The 20,917-nt window shown below is 44.6% G+C and overlaps 2 protein-coding genes across 2 annotated transcripts in view; one reads left to right on the top strand and one right to left on the bottom strand.

The window, feature by feature from the left end:
• CLPTM1L (CLPTM1 like) overlaps positions 1-7,568 on the bottom strand; it is a 168,281-nt gene extending 160,713 nt beyond the window's left edge. Inside the window, exons 1-2 of the mRNA XM_053467315.1 lie at positions 7,361-7,568; positions 4,753-4,853 (exon numbers count right to left, since the gene is read on the bottom strand). Of these exons, the coding sequence (XP_053323290.1) occupies positions 4,753-4,853; positions 7,361-7,522 (263 nt within the window). The 5' untranslated portion in view covers positions 7,523-7,568. The remainder of the gene's footprint in view (positions 1-4,752; positions 4,854-7,360) is intronic.
• LOC128497653 (uncharacterized) overlaps positions 1-20,917 on the top strand; it is a 167,417-nt gene that overhangs the window by 46,335 nt on the left and 100,165 nt on the right. The gene's annotated exons all lie outside the window — the stretch shown is intronic.

The following is a 20,917-nucleotide window of genomic DNA, read 5'->3' as shown; positions in this document are numbered from 1 at the left end:
ATATATATATATATATATATATATATATATATATATATATATATATATATATATATATATATATATATATATATGCGTGTGTTAATATTATTGTTGATTTTTTTGTCTAATTTTGGTGTTACTTTTAATAAAGTATTTTAAAGGTTTTTTTTCTTTTTTTTTTCAGTTTTGGCCAAGTGAATGCTGAATTTTCATTTCGGTGCATCCCTACTATATACTATGCCAGTCACTAAAGTGGTAAGCCTACACCACATCAATGTTTGGCTTAGTATATAGTGATAGGGGTTGTCAGTGTCTGGCTCAATGTATGGGCACACATTGACGGCGGTGCTGCGTAATCCCTAAGTATATAATGATAACAATTTTGCTGTACCCCTGTCAATGTTTGCCTAACCATAGAAACTATGCAGTGTGTGTGTGTGTGTGTGTGGGGGGGGTGCCACATACAGGGTCTGCCACAGGTGCCAAATACTCTAGGTACGCCCCTGCATCATGCGGCTGTCAGACCCAACAGCCATGCCTCAGCTCCTCTTCGTCTTAAAAGTGGTGCGATGAAGAGCTGAGGCATGCGGTGTGTGCACGCCGGCCACTTTAATTTCATTAGGCGCTGGTGGAGTGACTGCCGCACGACGGCCGCTTTCAATGTCGCTCGCAGCCGCTTTGATGGTGCAATGGGCCAGTTGACTAGACTTGCCCCCCAGGCCTTAGGCTGCCAGCCCTCCCCTGCATATAAGTTTCTAAGAGGCAGACCTCCATGTGCGAGTGTGGAAGAAAAAAAAAATGTTCCACCGATCTCAATGATAGTTTATTAAGAAGCTAATTAAGTAGCTAATCAGTGGCAGGAATAGTCACACCATAGAGGAGGAGGGCTGCTTCTTGTGTGTTCAGAACGCATAATACTAAAATATAGTCCATCTGCAACTGGGTACAGTTTGAGGAAGGAACTTTTCTATTTCAACATCACTGTGCCCCAGTGCACAAATCAAGGTCCATAAAGAAATAGTTGGATGAGTTTGGTGTGGAAGGTCTTGACTGGCATGCACAGAATCCAGACCTCAACCTGAACTAGAATTGAGATTGCGAGCCAGCCCTTCTCATTCAACATCAGTGCCGGACCTCTCAATTGCTCTACTGGATGAATGGGGCAAACATTCCCACAGAAATACTATAACAGCTTTTTATAGCTGCAAAGGGGGGACAAACTTCATATTCAGGTCTAGTCCAGTTCAGACCTTGTTATATAAGTTACCTATTTTGCAAGAAAGCCAGTGTGACGGAACCCTCCATCACTTGGACCACTGGAGAGGCCTGACTGCCAGCCTCCTCCCTATTGACTATGGACCCTGGGTTTGTAAAGACTTCTGAGTCACCCCCAGCAGCATCATCTCATCACTGGTTGAGGGTATCATCTCCGGCAGACAGCCAGGATCTGCCACCAGGGAGTGACCGCCATTGTTTCAGTTTAATGTTGTATAAATCAGTCCCCCCCTATTGTATTGTTAATCCCGTTACTGCCCCTGTTGTTTCTGGGAGGCAGATTAAGGGGGCGGTTTGTGTCCCAATATCTTATTTTATATAAATGTATTTTGCTGGATATATCCAGCCCTGTGTGTCTAAAATAAATCAGTCTTCGTTTGGTTTTACCCTACACTGAGTATCGGCTAGTGACTGGGGAACCGGGGAAAGTGTGGTGTCGCAGGCTAAGGAAGCATAAGACAGCGGAGGTAGTCGGTCGGACTAGCCAGCTTCTCTCCAGCCAGCAAGAGCTCCAACTAAATGATGCAAGAGCATCAGAGAACCAGAACCTACAATGGATAGAGACACTATTGTTCAAGGACACAAAAACGGTACAATCTTAGTTTTAGCTATGTTTTACAAATTTTTTTTTTTAATTACCATATTTGATCGATTATAAGACGACCCCCCAAAATCTGAAAATTTGGAAAAAAAAGAAAAAGCCTGAATATAAGACGACCCTCGAGGAAAAAAGTTTTACCAGTAAAAAAAAATTCGTTTTAAAATCAAAGCTATGATTGAGAAAAATATTTTGTTTTTCATTTCCATTTTCCAACCTGCTCCCCAGTTATGCACATCTGCCCCAGGCTTGCCACTCTGCCCCAGAAATGCCTTATACCCCCTATATGCCACTGTGCCCCATGATATGCCTTTTAACCCTCTAAATGCCACTGTGCCCCAGGATATGACTTTTAACCCTCTGTATGCCACTGTGCCCCATGATATGCCTTTTGACCCCCTATGTACCACTCTGCCTCCAGAAATACCTTATACCCCTATATGTGACTGGCATTTAGGGGGGTTAAAAGACATATTATAGGGCAGAGCGGCATATAGGGAGGTATAAGGCATTTCAGGAGACAGAGTGGTGTATAGAGGGTTAAAAGGCATTTCTGGAGGCATTAAGGGGGTTGAAAGGCACTTCACAGAGCACTCTGCCTTATGCCCCCCATTTAACACCCCCCCAACCTTACCGGTGCTTCTGACTCCCTGGTGTGTAGTCGGGGCAGCAGGTAGACGTCTACGCGATTCGCGTAGGCAACTTCCGCTGCAGCCGGCTGTCAGAGAGAATTCCCCGCACCGGTGCAGGGAACTCTCCTCACTGACAGCCGGGGAAGGTCTGCGCGATGGACACAGACAACTAGGGCTGAAACAACTAATCGATAATAATCGATAATAAAAATCGTTGTCAACGATTTTCATTATCGATTTTTATCCTTATATAATCCAACCTCAAACAGAGATCGGATTATAACACTAGAATCCAGATCCCCCGCAACGCTGCAGGGGACCTGGATTCCCCTCACTGTCGGCCGGTCTCTCACTTCCGTCTCTCTCCCCCCTCTCATAGACCCCTCTGACTCCTCCCCCCTCCCATACACTGCTCTGCCTCTCTCCCGACTCCCTGGTGGTTTGTGAACCTCCGTTGCTGACAGGCACTTTCACTGCAGCTTCATAGAAGCCTCAGCGTAAGTGAAGGGTAGTAATGGAGGCTGTCTGTGCGCATCGTGCAGACCCCCACCGGCTGAAAGAGATTCGAGGTCTCCTGAAGAGGATCATCCTCTCTGTCAGCTGGTGGGGGTCTGCATCGCACAGACAGCCTCCGTTACTGCCCTTCACTTACGCTGAGGCTTCTATGAAGCTGCAGTGTAAGTGCCTGTCAGCAACGGAGGTTCACAAAATACCAGGGAGTCGGGAGAGAGGCAGAGTGGTGTATGGGAGGGGGGAGGAGTCAGAGGGGTGTATGGGAGCCACCCTCCCATACACCACTCTGGCTCCTCCCCCTCCCATACGCCACTCTGCCTCTCTACCCGGCTCCCTTGTGTCTTGTGAACCTGCGTTGCTGACAGGAGGCAGAGTGGAGTATGGGAGGGGGGAGGGGGCAGAGTGGAGTATGGGAGGAGCCAGAGTGGTGTATGGGAGGGGGGAGGAGCCAGAGTGGTGTATGGGAGGGGTGAGGAGCCAGAGTGGTGTATGGGAGGGGGGAGGAGCCAGAGTGGTGTATGGGAGGGGTGAGGAGCCAGAGTGGTGTACGGGAGGGGGGAGGAGGCAGAGTGGTGTTTGGGTGAGTTATAGTGGTGTATGGGGGTATAACAAATTTCAGGGACGCAGAATGGCATATCTGGAGGAGTTAGAGTGGTGTATAGGGGAGGTAGAGTGGTGTATGGGGTATAATTAATTTCCGAGTGGCATATCTGGGGGAGGCAGAGTGGTGAATCAGGGAGAATTTCAGGGTGGTGCAGGGCATTTATGGGGAGCGGAGTGGCATATCAGGGTGCACAGTGGCATATAGGGGGGTATAAGGCATAAATGGGGGCGAGTGGCATATTGGAAGTTATAAGGCATATGGGGGTATAAGGCATATCGATATTAGGCATATCGATATTAGGCATAAGACATATCTGGGGGTAAAAGGTATATCAGGGGGCTCAGTTGGATATCACCGGCATATAAGGAGTATAAGGCATATATGGGGCACAGTGGAATATCAGGGGCACAGTGGAATCTCTGGCATATAAGAGGTATAAGGCATATATGGGGCAGAGTGGCAAGCTGGGGGTCAGATGTGCATAACTGGGGGCAGTATGGTAAATAAAAAAATATAAACAAGGCTTTTTTCTCAGTTTTTATTAAATATGAAAAATAGTTAACATATGAATTAATATTTACTAATAACTTTGTATTAAAACCTAGTTTGAGAAACACTGTGTTTGGGTTCTTGTAGCTTTTATTATGTCAGTAAAATAAGAAGGTGAATAGCGAGAGGCCATTGCAATAAAGAGATGAAAGTGTAAATTGTACGTTTTTTATTACATCATATTAAATAAAAAAAAATTGCATTTTTTATCCGATTAATCGAAAAAATAATCGGCCAACTCATCGATTATTAAAATAATCGTTAGTTGCAGTCCTACAGACAACCCCCGCTGCAGTCTACACGCTACCCCGGCTACACGCTACCCCGGCTACACACCAGGGAGTCAGAAGCACCGGTAAGTTTTTGGGGGGGGGGGTCGTGCAGCATAAGACAGGAGGATCCAGGTCCCCTGCAGCGCTGCGGGGGATCTGGATCTTAGTCTCATAGTCAGACCTCATTTGAGGTCCGATTATAAGACGACACCAATTATAAGACAAGGGGTATTTTTCAGAGCACTTGCTCTGAAAAAAAAAACCTCGTCTTATAATCGAGCAGATACGGTATTTCAAGTTATATTTTTAGCTAATCAAAGAAAATACCTTTCAAATTTTGATTCCACATCAAAGTTGTCAACATTCAAAACCAAATCGACATTGTTTTCAGCAGTAATACTGGTCCTTGTTGTGGTATATACACTAAGCTGAAACGACAAAAAAAGCAATAACAACGATTAAAGGAGCTACTCAACCATTTCCGGCTCCCCACTGCATGCAAAAGCTGGACAACGTTGTACAGAACAATACCAGAATCTGAGGCAACTGGTTCGATGGTCACTATGGCAGAGGGCTGTTATATGCAGGGGTCAGTGTCTTCCAAGCTCCGAACAAAAGATTAGAGACCAGCGGGAACTACGGATGTCATTCCTGGGACAGCAACTCCAGGAGCAATGGGTATCCGAATTGGACAAGCTGATCCAACAGGAGGTAGAGCTGGAAGATCACTATAGGGCTCTGCAGAGGTATACAGAGCAAGCATATTGGGGAAATGCGAAAGAATGTTCTCCAGAGGGCTATGATTTTTGGTGGCCCGGGATTATTATGGGATAGTCTTCAGGAGGATCCCGACTTCGGAAGTACAGCGGAGTGGCAGATTGAGGACATCTGGGATTTCAGGGAGTGGGACCTCCCAGATGCACTAGGATTTAAAGGTGATTTAGACTTTTTAATTACACAGGAGTGGGAACTGGAGAAGGCATATAAAAAAAACTGTTCGACAGTGTTCAACAGAATGCCCCACTGTCCAGGGATTTTGTGGATGTTATTGAGTGGTCATCTGAGGATATTGATCCAGGCAGGGTGGATGGGACTGCGGTCTCCACCCCTGAGTCACAGGGATACTGGGCAGCTAATCCAGATCCGATACCAGAGCTATGCGAGGTTACACCACAACCAGATCCAGAGATTGTGGATCTAATTGATTTTACATCTGAGGATGTTGGTCCGGGAGGGCTTGCAATTGGCTTTCCTTCCCAGGGACAGGAAGAAAGTTTTCTGGGTGTAGTGGATGTGACTGCGGTCTCTACAAGCACCCATCCAGCTGAAGAGCTAGCAACAGGGCAAAGCGCTGCTGGCTTCTGCCCCACACCTTCAATGGCTACAGGGATGCATGGAGATGCGGCAGCCCGCCCATCTCCCCAGTGGCAGCTCACATGTCCAGGAGTGGAGGAACCGGTCCTCCCTCCCAGCGGCAGGCCGACCCACAAGATCCCCTAACCCCAGCTGAAGCGCTGGCAACCGGACAGAGCATCGCTGGACTCTGACCAGCACCTACCAAAGCTGCAGGAATTCAGGGAGATGCATCGGCCGACCCGCCTCCCCAGCAGAAGCAGGGAGGAGGAACAGCCAGTCCATCTCCCCAGCGGCAGAACCTAATTCCGGGACCGGATCAACCTGACCTCCCTCCTCAACGGCAGCAGGAGCACCAGCGGTACCCGGGAGATGGCGCAGCCGGCCCATCTCCCCAGCAGCAGCAGGAGCACCAATTTTGGGAGGGCATTGATGGGCCAAATAAACTGACTGACTACGGAGTCAACCCGTTTGGGGTCTCATCCTGTGTCAGTCCAATTCGTCGGAGGGAGAATTGTGACAGAAGCCTCCATCACTGGGACCACTGGAGAAGCCTGACTGCCAGCCTCCTCCCTATTGACTATGGGCCCTGGGTTTGTAAAGGCTTCTGTGGCTACCCCCAGCAGTATCATCTCATCACTGGCTGAGGGGATTATCTCCAGCAGACAGCCAGGATCTGCCACCAGTGAGTGACCACCATTCTTTCAGTTTAATGTTGTATAAATCAGTCCCCCCCTATTGTATTGTTAATCTCGTTACTGCCCCTGTTGTCTCTGAGAGGCAGATTAAGGGGCCAGTTTGTGTCCCAATATCTTGTTTTATGTTAATGTGTGTTTTGCTGGGTATATCCAGCTCTGTGTGTCCAAAACAAAATCAGTCTTCGTTTGGTTTTACTCTACACTGAGTCTCGGCTGGTGACTGGGGAACTGGGGAAAGTGTGTTGTCCCAGGCTAAGGGAGCACAAGACAGCGGAGATAGTCGGTCGGACTATCCAGCTCCGTGACATGTATATAACCCAAACGTTAATTCCCCTGGCAGCAATCCTATTAATGGGATTAGTTTACACAACAGAGTTCCCGCCTGCGCTACCTTTGTTTGGCAGCCAGACTGGAGCCATTTCCGAGTACTTTGGGGGCCCTGTATGACAGGTTATTGTGTCACAAAGAGTAATACTAATTTAAAGGGGGGTAGTTTGATTTTACAGGAATATATGGAAATGTTTTGGTTCATTAAAATGAGCCCTACCACACAAAACAGTATTTCAAATTGACTTTGTTAAAGAACTGAGATCCTTGGTGTTAATGCTCATCAACAGTAACATACTGTACATTTAGCAGCTGGCACATGAAACATGGCATATCATATTACCTGCATCGAAAAAGGAAATATTTACACTTAAATCTGTTTATACAAAGACTAAAAAGCTTTTAATGAAAGGTCGATAACTTATTCAAAAGAATGCCACAATCAGTTTCTGTGAGGAAACTAATTCCAACACATGGTGACCTTCAGTACAGAATTGAATGAAAGAAATTATGAATTAACAAAATATAACAGTTTTGTAAAGAGTTCAAAAACTAACCTGCAGTTTTGGCCTCTTAGAGAGGTAAGGCTTGATACAGTTGTCACCAAGGTTTTCACAGGGTTTTGTGTAGACAATTCCATACATCACCCAGCAGGTGTGCACAACATAAACAATAAAAACACCCACCACTAGAGTAGTAAATGAACTCCTGTTCAGCATGACTGCAATATTGAAAGGATGCAGGTGTGTATCCAATATTTAAAAAAAAAAAAAGAAGAAAACCTGTATAAAGGTAAGAAATAAACATGGGATGTAATTTTAACAATTAAGAGTGACAAAAGAATGTTGCTGTCAAAACATTTTCATTTTTGTATAATACACTTATCACAAGTATACTTTACTAAGGAAATCAGTGTTACAAATGTTTCCGACACTGAAGCCGTAAAACTGGACCTGAAATAAAGGGTGGATCCATATTAAAATTTTATTTTAACAGTAAATGAAATATTTTTTTTTTATTTTTTTTATTTTTTTTTTTTTTTTTACAAGGAATGAAATTACATTTAAGTGTTTTGAACTTACGGGAAAAAAAAACATGAATACTTAAAGAAATACCTTGAAGGAGTCTTGCAATACTATAGACCACTGGCGTCCAACATGCGGCCTGGAGGTGCGGCCCGCGTAAGATCGGCAGCCAGGGCAACCGATCTTACGCGGGCCGCACCTCGAGCCCTGCTACAACAAGAGCCCTGCTACTTACCTGTGGGAGGGTCTTTTGTACTGCACAGAGGAAACGGAAACCAGCAGAGTTCACGTGACATCACATGACTCTGCTCCAGTCCTGCTTCCTCTGTACAGTACCAGAGAATGCAGAGGGAGGCCGCGCCCCCTGCTGAAGTCTGTGAGTGGCATCGAGGGAGCTGCAGTGCAGGTAAGGGGGTGGGGAGGGTATTTGAATGAGTATGCGTGATTGAGGGAATGAATCTGTGAATGAATGAGTATACGAATGAACGAATGAGTGTGTGTGTGTGTGTGTGTGTGTGATAGCATGGATGTGTAACTGCTGAATGTGTAGCTGTTAGCAATCACACTCCTATCATGCCAAGTCAGCCAGTACATGCTGAAACCTAGCTAGCTGTCCCCCTTGTGTATTTATGTTGCCAGCAGTATGGGGTCTGCACATCACTTACAGCCACCCTGTACCAGCATGTACTGGCTGACTTGGCATGGCAGTGTGATGAAAACAGCAATCACAGAAAGCACAGTCCTATTATGCCAAGTCATATTGCTAATTTTTTTTTGTCAAATTATGGTGTGTTACCTACTTTTATTAAAAATGTGAGTTTTTATTATTATTTTTAAAGGTGGGGGGTCCTTTTCGGTTTTGGCTAAGTGAACCATGAATGTTTTGGTCCGGAATTTTGATTTTGGTGCATCTCTAGAATAAATAGAACTATTTCGTTTTTAATTATCCTGAATCCTGAATTTTTAGTCACAAAACTTTCTAGGCCCAGAAATCAGTGAGAGGAAAAGTAAAGGTTTTGTGTTATTTATTAAAGTCCATATTTTATTAAAGTCCATATTTTCTCACAGTGAAAAATGAGTGCGGCCCGCGCACGTATACAATTCTGATGAAGTGGCCCACTGCAGAAAAAACTTGGACGTCCCTGCTATAGACCGTAAAAACATGTCAGATTCCTACAGACCGCTCTTCTTGACTTTTCAATAGCGTCAGTTTCAGACATCCAGTTTTCACAAATTTCACCGTATGCAGATGACAATGGGCCCTAACTTAACTATTTACCATCTACATATGGTGAGAACAAGTCCCATATGTCCCAAAATTATATCATAATTAATGAAACTTGTCCCCAAATAAGGAACTGGAGAAAAAGGTGGAAGTACAACATGTGAAAAAAAAATATGGCTAGTTCAAGATAAATTGGAAGCCTTCTTCCTTCAGGCACCATTTGAAGGTCTCTGATTAGCGATGTCCGGATCATGAACAAATTGTTCTTTTAATCCGATTCTTTTCAGTGATCCGGATGAATCGGTTCAGTAGACTGAACAGTTCAGTCTGTGAATCATGCAGTTGTAGCCTGATCCTAGAGTGCGTCATCTGCACAGCACACAGACACAGACTCTGGGATCAGGTTACAGCTCATTGATTCACAGAGGAACGATGACTCAGATTCAGAGTCCTTCAGAGATTGGAATCCTTCAGAGAATGATTCAGAAATTGGAATCCTTCAGAGAATGATTCAGAGTATCTCACTGACACCATCCTTTTATAAATAAATATAGGATTAATCTTCACTGCCCCCCAGGATTTAGATTCCCCTTAGTTTGCCCACCTTTACCTCTAACTGCACCTCAAGTTAACCTTATTAAATTAACCCTCAATCCTCAGCATTAAATTAACCCTAAAGACCCCATTTACCATAACGGCCCCTAAATTAACCCTAAACACTCCAAACATAACTGCCCCTAAAATTAACCCTAAAGACCCCATTAACCATAACTGCCCCTAAATTAACCCTAAAGACCCCATCAAACATAACTGCCCCTAAATTAACCCTTAGCACCTGAGTAGCCATAAAGGCCCCTAAATTACCGTATTTGCTCGATTATAAGACGACCCCCCAAAATCTGAATATTAACTTAGGAAAAAAAGAAAAAGCCTGAATATAAGACGACCCTAAAGGAAAAAAGTTTTACCAGTAAATGTTAATTCATGTAAACTATTTTTTTTTTAATAAAAGCTATGATTGAGAAAAATATTTTTTTTGTTTTTATTTCTTGTATTTTCCAACCTGTCCCCCAGTTACGCACATCTGCCCCCAGGCTTGCCACACCAATATGGCACTGAGGCCCATGATATGCCTTTTAACCCTCTATATGCCACTGTGCCCCATGGTATGCCTTTTGACCCCCTATGTGCCACTCTGCCTCCAGAAATGCCTTATACCCCTATATCCCATTCTGGCATTTAGGGGGTTAAAATGCATATTATGGGGCAGAGTGGCATATAGGGAGGTATAAGGCATTCCAGGAGGCAGAGTGGCATTAAGGGAGTTAAAAGGCATTATATAGAGCACTCTGCCTCCAGAAATGCCTTATACCCCTATATGCCACTCTGGCATTTAGGGGGTTAAAAGGCATATTATGGGGCAGAGTGGCATATAGGGAGGTATAAGGCATTTCAGGAGGCAGAGTGCACTATTAAATGCCCCCTTAACGCCACTCTGCCTCCTGAAATGCCTTATACCTCCCTATATGCCACTCTGCCCCATAATATGCCTTTTAACCCCCTAAGTGCCAGAGTGGCATATAGGGGTATAAGGCATTCCAGAAATGCCCTACACACACACACACACTTACTTACTTACTTACCGGTGCTTCCAATTTCCTGCTGTATTGCCGGGGCAGCGGGTTGACGTCTCATTCCGCGGCAGCCGGAAGGAGGTGGAGTTGGCAGCGGGGGTTTGTATGCGTCCGTCGCAAATACCTTCCCCGGCTGTCAGAGATCAGAGTTCCCCGCACCGGTGCGGGGAACTCAGATCTCTGACAGCCGGGGAAGGTATTTGCGACGGACGCATACAAACCCCCGCTGCCAACTTCACCTCCGGAAGCACCGGTAAGTGTGTGTGTGTGTGGGGGGGCGTTAAATTGGGGGGGGGCGACGACAGGAGGATCCAGGTCCCCTGCAGCGGTGCGGGGGATCTGGATCTTAGTCTCCTAATCAGACCTCTATTTGAGGTCTGATTAGAAGACGACCCCGATTATAAGACGAGGGGTATTTTTCAGAGCATTTGCTCTGAAAAAAACCTCGTCTTATAATCGAGCAAATACGGTAATTGCACGTACTCCAGATAAATTAACTAATACATTGGTATGGTTGATGGGGTCTTTAGGGTTAATTTAGGGTTAATTTAGGGGCAGTTATGGTTAATGGGGGTCTTTATGGTTAATTTAATGCGGAGGACTGCTGCTCTACTGCATTGTCTGAAATCCCTGTTCTCTGAAAGACGGGGAAGGTCTGCGCGATGGACGAAGACAACCCCCGCTGCTAACCGCACCTCCTTCCGACTGCAGCAGAAATTGCCTACGCGAATCGCGTAGACCTCTACCTGCTGCCCGGACAATACACTGGGAGTCAGAAGAACGGTAAATTGGAGGGGGGGGCATAAGACAGGAGGATCAAGGTTCCCTGCAGCGCTGCGGGGGATCTGGATCTTAGTCTCATAGTCAGACCTATTTGAGGTCTGATTATAAGACGACCCTGATTATAAGACAAGGGGTATTTTTCAGAGTATTTGCTCTGGGAAAAAACTCGTCTTATAATCGAGCAAATACGGTAACTTTACCGGGCCCATGTCTCATTTGAGACACGATAGAGGTCCAAAATGTCAATTTAACCCCATAAAGCTATATAATCCCTCAAAGCACACACCTCAAAGATTTCAAAGACACTCTACTCACCTTTCTAGATGTCCCACAGCAACCACAAATCTAATGGAAATATAGGAGTTTGAGGTTTTTTTACTAACTTTTCACATGCCATGCACATTTTGGGATGGGTGCTTCACAAAGGGTTACCTGAAATAAAAAACACCAAAAAATTATTTCTCCTGACAACATATATAATAATCGCTGAACCGACATACCTCAAAAATCACAACATTGCTCCGGGCTTTGAGGTACTAAAAACCCCTGGGACTGAAGGGGATAAACAAGCTTAGAAAACGATGATCATTTCCTCTAATGGTGTTGCTTTAAAGCCCTCCACGGGGCATCAACATTCTTCATACACTATATGGCAGGTGACACCCACCCCAGGATGCACTGTGACCACACCAGAGAGCTTTCACAAGCGTCACAGCAAGAGATTTTGCATCTCCATGCTGCCTGATCACTCCGTAAGAGCGACAGTGCAGCGTTAACTCCTTTGGTTAATACCAGTTTTGTACAGGGCTTGACTGCTGCTGGTCTCCCTGGAAGAGATAGAATACACAGTTTTTTTTTTTGGGGGGGGGAGTAATCACCAACATAATTATAACCTTAGTAGAAGATTTAACTTAAAGAGTTAATAAAGAGGAGAGACTAGTGGGGGCATGGGAGTGGGAAGGTGGAATGATGCAGGGAAAGAACCATAGATTTGACAAAAGTATGGGAAGTTTTATTAAGATAAGAAAACTGTATGGCTTAACATTCAAATATCATTAGTGATAACATTATTAATGGTTACATTTTTTCTTGGATAAATTAATCAAATTACCGTATTTGCTCGATTATAAGACGACCCCCCAAAATCTAAATATTAATTTAGGAAAAAAACAAAAAGCCTGAATATAAGACTACCCTATAGGAAAAAAAGTTTTACTAGTAAATATTAATTCATGTAAACAATATTTTCATATTTAATACAAGCTATGATTGAGAAAAATATATATTTTTTATTTCCTTTTATTTGCCAACCTGCCCCCCCAGTTATGCACATTTGCCCCCAGGGTTGCCACTCTGCCCCCAGAAATGCCTTATACCCCCTATTTGCCACTCTGCCCCATGATGTGCCTTTTAACCCTCTATATGCCACTCTGCCTCCAGAAATGTCTTATACCCTCCTATATACCACTCTGCCCCATGATATGCCTTTTAATCCCCTATATGCCAGAGTGGCATATAGGGGGTTAAAAGGCATTTCTGGAGGTGTATATATATATATATATATATATATATACATACATATATATACATATATACATATATATATATACACATATACATACATATATACATATATATGTATATGTATATATATGTATATGTATATATATATGTATATGTATATATATATGTATATGTATATATATATATATATATATATACACACACACACATATGTGTATATAAACTGCTAACAGCAATCACACTCCTATCAAGCCAAGGCAGCCAGTACATGCTGGAACCTGAGGATGATAGGAGTGTGAGTACAGCCTCCCTATGCCATGCTACCACCACCCTTACACATCCATACTAACACACACTCATTCACAAGCCTTTAAATACTCATTCATTCCATTAATCACACACACACACACACACACACACACTCAAACCCCCCACCCCCTTACCTGAACTGCAGATCTCTCACTCGAAGACTTCTGCAGGGGCCCGGCTGTGAGTGCAACTTCTCTGGCCCCGCCCCCAGACGAAGGAGGGGGGAGGCAGAGTTATGTGACACTCTTCTAGCTTCCAATTCTCCTGCTGCTCGCGACCAAAGCCCGGTAAGTAGCATGGCCCCAGCTGACATTTTGAGGTCTTATTAGAAGACGACCTCGATTATAAGACGAGGGGTATTTTTCAGAGCATTTGCTCTGAAAAAAACCTCGTCTTATAATCGAGCAAATACGGTATATGGATACAAACACCATGACAGTAATAATGTATTTTCACAAATAATTAATTAAAATAATAGAAAGGGAGTAAGATAAAGGTGGGAGTCACAATATAAGTTTTCTCAGGTAGTTCACTTGCAGGGACGGACTGAGACTGTCCAGGGCCCCGGGCAACAACATGCTGCTGCTTACACTTATGTCTCATTTCTTCTGCTGATCTTGCAGACTGTTTGACTCCTATCCCGTTTTTTTTTTCTCCCCACATCATCCTACACACAGGCCCCCCCCCACACGTCTGCTACACCTGCTTCTCGCACTTGAGTCCTTTGCTCTGTGGGGCACGTACACATTCTGCCTCTGAGGGTGTGGGTCTATAAGGTTGTTGTAACTTTTGTTCCGTTTCCGGATGGTTTTTGGTTATTATCTATGAAAAGTAAGACAAGGTTGTGAGGTACCGCGGCGTTTATACTTCCCATTTCTTATTTCTCTAACTCGCTACCACTTCCAGTGGTGCTTCCGTTTACCCCAAGCAGATCGGTCTTCTACTGTAAGAGGGTCTGGCCGTAACGCCACTGCTCTCATCGTTCACTGCTGTTGCGTGCTTTTAGCGCTTCTATACGTTGTTGTGTTCAGTGTTTAGTCTTTTTGTGTTGTGTAACCTCCCCTCCCTCGCCCTTTTATCCTCCTCTCCGTTTGCCCACCTACCTCTCATTCCCCGCCCACCTTCCTCACTTCTCCCCCCCCCTCTCCCACTTTCCTTTTCTCCCCCCGGCCACTTTCCTCACTTTCCTCTCCCACCTTACTCTCCCCCTCTTTTTTTTTCTCTTTTTTTGTTCTCCCTTTCTTGCCTTTTTCTCTCTAACAGTTTTTCCCCATGCACTACCCAGCCTCTGCTTTTTGCAAAGGGAATCTTGAGGTTTTAAGCATCAATATGAGAGGCCTCAATTCACTAGAGAAGAGGTCTAGGGTCTTTCGGAGCCTTCGCATAGCCACTCCGTCTGTTGTTCTCCTGCAGGAGACTCATCTTCGTGGGGTTGGCGCCCCTCCGTTTTGTCATCCAGCTTATCCACAGGTTTATTCCAGTAATTAAGCGGGCTCTAAGTTGCGAGGGACTGCTGTCCTCTTTTCCCACCATACCCCCTTCCTCGTGTCAGCTTTCCAGGACCACGCTGACTCGGAGGTGAGCTGCCCCACCGTGTGGGAGGCTCACAAGTGCACAAGTCAGAGGTCTCTATCGGTCATGCGTCATACCTTAAGAAACTTCGAACTCGGCAAATCACTACCCTCACTCAGAGCATTTCCACGTTAGAGGCGCTTCACAAGAGTACCTGCAATGAATGCACTTACATGGAATTGACTGATTTGAGACGTCTCTTGACCACGTTGCTTAATCGGGACATCCAGAGGACATTGCTTCGCACTCGCTCTCTCTTTTATGAGCATGGCAACAAGAGCGGGCACTTACTGGCTCGGGCATTGCGGTCCAGACAGCAAACACAATACATTAGCAAAATCAAAACGCCCAAGGGTCATGTTTACCAGCTAACATAGCCGAGTCTCTGTCAAGCCTGTTAATTTAATAGGCTTTTTTTCCCCGATTATAATATAATTAATTCACCACATACATACTTGATCACAAGGAGTTTAGTATAGTGCTTCAAATCACTGTTCCTCTGTTTTGTTTATTATATATAAAAGTAAATATATTTGGCCAATCTATTTTATTTTAGGGGAGAATTTGGTTAGGTCTCAAAAAGTATGTTGTGGTCTTTGCTCAAGTCTGAATTTATAGGTCAGCCAAGGAGTCTTGGGCCAGACTCCTGTCCTCCGATGACCTTCCGGGTTGCGTCAGCAGTGACGCAACCCGGAAGGGAATGCCCGATCGCGGGTTTGCAACTGCGCGATCGGGCACTTTCAACCGTAACAGCTTACCGGCTTTCCTGCCGGTAGCTGTTACGGGAGATCGGGCAGCAGAAAGCCGGCGATGCCGGCTTCTGCTGCCAGGGGGGAATCCAGGCTATCAAACGACAGCCTGGTCTCCCGTGCAGCGGCAGGGATGTGTCCCTGACGCTGCACGAAGGGCTGGACGTACCGGGACATCCATAGGGGTTTCTTTGTGGGCGCTTTTTGGACGTCCCGGTACGTCTATAGGGGAATGAAGGGGTTAAGTCGGTTCGTCAAACACGTTGCTACTGTGTTACTATAGTACCGTTTTTGCTTCAATCTTTATTATGCTTTATTATGTTCTTCTATTATTTCTCTTTGATATCGGTTTGTACTTCTTTTATTTGCCTATTCAAGATTAAAGAAGGAACTCTATTTATTTTATTATTTATTTTCTCCAATTGGGCGAGTTTTACGTATAGGTCTGTTATTTGTAGTCCCTGTTTCTTTTTAATTTGAGAACCTAAATTTGATTAAGTGTCCTCGAAGTGAGGCTTTCATAGCGCACCATAGTGTTGAGTCAGAGACTGTATTTGTGTCATTTTCTCTCAAAAAAATATTTGCCTGTTTATTTAGTTCTAATTTCTGTATTTCTGAAATTAATAAAGATTCATTCAGCCTCCATTTCACCCTGAGTTTATAATCTGTATTATTTCTAATCAAGAAAAAAAACTGGGGCATGGTCTGACCATGCAATGTTTCCAATTCGAGAAGATTGACAAAGCCTCGACAAATCCCATTGCGCAGACCCCCACCAGCTGACAGAGAATCGAGGTCTCCTGCAGAGGATCATCCTCTCTGTCAGCCGGTGGGGGTCTGCGCGATGGGGGGCTGCACAGACAGCCTCCGTTACTCACCTTCACTTACGCTGAGGCTTCACAAGACACCAGGGAGTCGAGAGAGAGGCAGAGTGGTGTATGGAAGGGGGGAGGACGCAGAGTGGTGTATGGGAGGGGGGGAGAGGCAGAATGGTGTATGGGTGAGTTATAGTGGTGTATGGGGGGTATAATAAATTTCAGGGTAGCAGAGTGGTGTATGGGGGTGTAATGAATTTCAGGGAGGCAGAATGGCATATCAGGGGGAGTTAGAGTGGTGTATACGGGGAGGTAGAGTGGTGTATGGGGGGTATAATGAATTTCAGAGTGGCATTTCTGGGGGAGGCAGAGTGGTGAATCAGGGAGAAAAATGAATTTCAGGGTGGTGCAGGGCATTTATGGGGGGTCAGAGTGGCATATTGGTAGTTATAAGGCATATAGGGGGTATAAGGCATATCAATATTAGGCATATCAGGGGGGCATAAGATATCTGTGGGTAAAAGGTATATCGGGGCTCAGTTGCATATCACTGGCATATAAGAAGTATAAGGCATATCGGGGGCACAGTGGCATATCGGGGGCACAGTGGAATCTCTGGCATATAGGAGGTATAAGGCATATCTGGGAGCAGAGTGGCAAGCTGGGGGTCAGATGTGCATAACTGGGGGCAGTTTGGTAAATAAAAAAAATATAAACAAGGCTTTTTTTCTCATCGTTTTTATTAAATATGAAAAATAGTTAACATGAATTAATATTTACTAATAACTGTATTAAAACCTAGTTTGAGAAACATTGTGTTTGGGTTCTTGTAGCTTTTATTATTATGTCAGTAAAATAAGATTAAGTTTAATTACAATTTTTTTAAATAAAAAAATGTGCATTTTTTATCCGATCAAAAAGATAATCTGCCAACTAATCGATTATTAAAATAATCGTTAGTTGCAGCCCTAAGGCTAGGTTTCCACTTGGGTTTTTGTCCGGCGTTTTTTTCTTGATGAAAAACGCCAGGAAAACTGCCAAGAAAACTGCCACTGCATTTACCTGCGTTTTGGCGTTTTTTCTGCAGTTTTTTCTGGCGTTTTAGCCTTTCTGTGGAAATTGCTTTTTTTGACCTTAGGCAGTTTTTCCAGCCTTTACAAGTTAGAAGTTTCACCCAGCTAAAAGGGATTAGGATAAATGGCAAGTATCTGCCCTCTCCTGATGTCATTTACTTGGTAGACCCTTTTGTCTCTTTTCTGTGGTTTGCAAGGCATGCTTTATTTCGAATGTCTGCTCCTCTGGGAAGATTGGCCCCAAATGATGGTGCAAATTGTTTGCTGTTGCTTTTGGCACGCAGGATCCAGTTGATGCGTCGGGTATGTTTGTTTGTAATGGCATGTTTGTTCCAAATGGTGTAAAATTCAATATGAACCAGTCCAGGACTTTGTTTTGTGTGAAACTGTTTTCAGCCCATTTCTCGTAGGACACACAGATACTGGGTCCATCCTCTGCATTGTAACTGTGGAAAAAACGCCATAAAAAACGCCAAGACAATAAACCCACATGGCTTTTTCATGGCGTTTTTTCTCTCCCATAGACTTCTATTGGAGAAAAACGCCATGATTTCCTTGCAAAAAACGCCAGAGTGTCAACATCAGGGCCGGACTGGGACTGAAAAGCAGCCCTGGAAAAATTTGGAGACCAGCCCCATATAGTTTATCTCACGGTGAAGCTCTTATACCCACACGCACCCCTTATACACACCCGAGTCACACTATGTGCCATTCTATTTATCTCATTATTTGTATTAAAATGCCAGAAAGCAAAAGTGTTAAAAGGCCCTAATAAATGAAATACATTACACATAATGGAATCAAAACATTTACTACTGCGAACATTTTTAGATGAAAGAGTTCCATTTTATTCAGTGGAACAAAACACTGATCACATTATTCTTCACGATATTCTGGTAAGAAACTTTTATTTCTTTATTAATTCATGTATTTTTTTCCATATTTAATAAAAGCTATGATTGAGACATGTTTGGTTTTTATTTCCTTTCATTTGACAACCTACCCCCGAGTTATGCACCTCTGCCCCCAGGCTTGCCACTCTGCCCCCTGATATGCCTTCTAACCCCCTATATGCCACTCTGCCTCCAGAAATGCCTTATACCCCCTATATGCCACTCTGTCCCATGATATGCCTTCTAACCCCCTATATACCACTCTGCCTCCAGAAATGACCAGAGTATAGATCAAATAAACAACATATTGCAAGTATTGATCAACTGAATAAGACATACAAACCCTGCATTTGCAGGTACACATACATAATGTATGAAAACAGATATGGATCAACAAAATAACACACAAATCCAGCTTTGCAGGTATAGATCAATTGAAATTCACATAAAAACTTTTCAGCATTAAAAGGTTTAGATAAAAACCCCTAAATTACAGGTATAGATCACAGGTTGCACAACACTGCCCGCATAGAACCTGACCAGCACCCAGATAACACACATAGGACTTGCCATCTTTGTCCCCAAACAGCCCAGCATGAGTCAACTTTGTCCACAAACAGCCCGACCTGTGCCATCTTGGTCCCCAAGGCTCAAACACCCTGCTTGTGCATCTTTGGCTTTCCACAAATCAATTATACATCTATGATACACAGAAACACTTTTACAGTCACTCACTAATTCATTCACACAAATCATTTACACATATTCTTTAATGCATTCTCACAAATGTATAATTTTTCCCCCCTCATTCAGACAATTCATCCACACATTTATTCATTTTCTCCCTTTTTTACACAATTCATCCACACATTATTTCATTCTCTCAGTCTTTATTTACTTCAATACTCTTACTACCCTCTCTCACTATCTACCCTCTCCCACTTTGTAGTTCACTTACCTTCCAGAAGACCTGCGGTAGGAGCGCGAGGCCTCTGCCTCGGTACGCGACCAGGCTAGAAGCCTCGAGAAGGAGACAGAGGCGCCGAGCGGTTGCTGACAACTTCATGAGTGACCGCACAGCGCCCCTCTCTCTCCTCCGTGACAAAAAAAAAAAAAAGACGGCATTTCAATTCCGGGAGAATGCTGCGAGCAGCATCTCTTGTAGCGGTCAGGAGAATAGTTACCCAGCAGAGTCCCGTGAATGCACGTCACATGACTATGCTCCGTTCCTTCTTCCCATGGGGGCGGGTCAAGAGAAGTTGCAGAGGGAAGGAGCCAGGCCCCTGCAGAAGTCTTCAACTATCCATGAATGAATGTTTGTGAATGAGTGTGTGTGTGTATATATAGCTAACAGCGAACACACTCCTATTATGCCCAGGCAGCCAGTACATGCTAGAACCTGGGCATGATAGGAGTATGATTACAGGCTACCTATGCCATGCTATCCGCCCCACACTTGCTGTCATGCTATCACACAGATTCACGAACATTAATTCACTCATTCCCTTAATTCAACCCCTTACTGTAACTTCTCGTCCCGCAATTTGCCGATAATGTACTGTTCGGCCACCAATATATTGGTGCATTATATATATATATATATCGTATTGGCTCGAATATAGGCCGCACTTTTTCGGCCTATATTCGGGGTCCAGCGCCCGAGACATGCAGTCCCGGGCGCCGGGCAGGCAGCGGGGTTAGGATACAGATCCACCGCAGCGGTGCAGGGGACCTGTATCCTCCTCTCCGATACGCTCAGACAACCTCCCCTGCCAGCCCTTCCCACGGGGGGGGGGGGTTGCTGGCACGGGAGGTTGTCTAAGCGCATCGTGCGGACCGTCTGCACGATGCGTTTTACCTCTGCCCCCCCCCCAAAGACTTACCGGAGCAGACTCCCGGGTGTCTTGCGGGGCCGGCGGGTGACAGCTACGCAATACGCGTATACATTGCATAGATGTCCCCCGCCGGCCCCACAAGACACCCGGGAGTCTGCTCCGGTAAGTCCGGGGGGGGGGCAGAGGAGGACAGTGGCAGCATATCTCGGGGAGGGAGGACAGTGGCAGCATATCTCGGGGAGGAGGACAGGGGCAGCATATCTTGGGGGGGGAGAAAGAGTGGCAGCATGTTTTTTTGGTGCTTTTTTAAAGAAAAAAACTTTTTCTTTAAAAAAAGCACCAAACTTTTAGGGTGCGGCCTATATACGGGGGCGGCCTATATCCGAGCCAATACGGTATATATATATATTGTATGTGGGTGGGTGCACGAAATCTCTCACCCCCCTCCCGTCCTGAAACGGAGAAGCAGAAAAAAATAAATGAAAAAAAAAAAACGTTTATTCATTTAAAATATAATAAAAAAATCATTAAAATAATATAAATACTAACAAAAATAATAATGTGAGCTGTGATGTCATTGTGACATCACTGGCATGTTCAGGACCTAAGAGGACCTCTAAGCATTATTAGGTATTTCTGAAATCAGGACACCTGATTTGATAAAGTTGGAGGGGATT

The sequence above is a fragment of the Spea bombifrons genome, chromosome 5 (assembly GCF_027358695.1).
Source record: "Spea bombifrons isolate aSpeBom1 chromosome 5, aSpeBom1.2.pri, whole genome shotgun sequence".
In the NCBI taxonomy this organism is placed as follows: Eukaryota; Metazoa; Chordata; class Amphibia; order Anura; family Pelobatidae; genus Spea; species Spea bombifrons.
The sequence above is the reverse complement of the archived record's forward strand: the minus strand, read 5'-3'. Positions and strand labels throughout refer to the sequence as shown.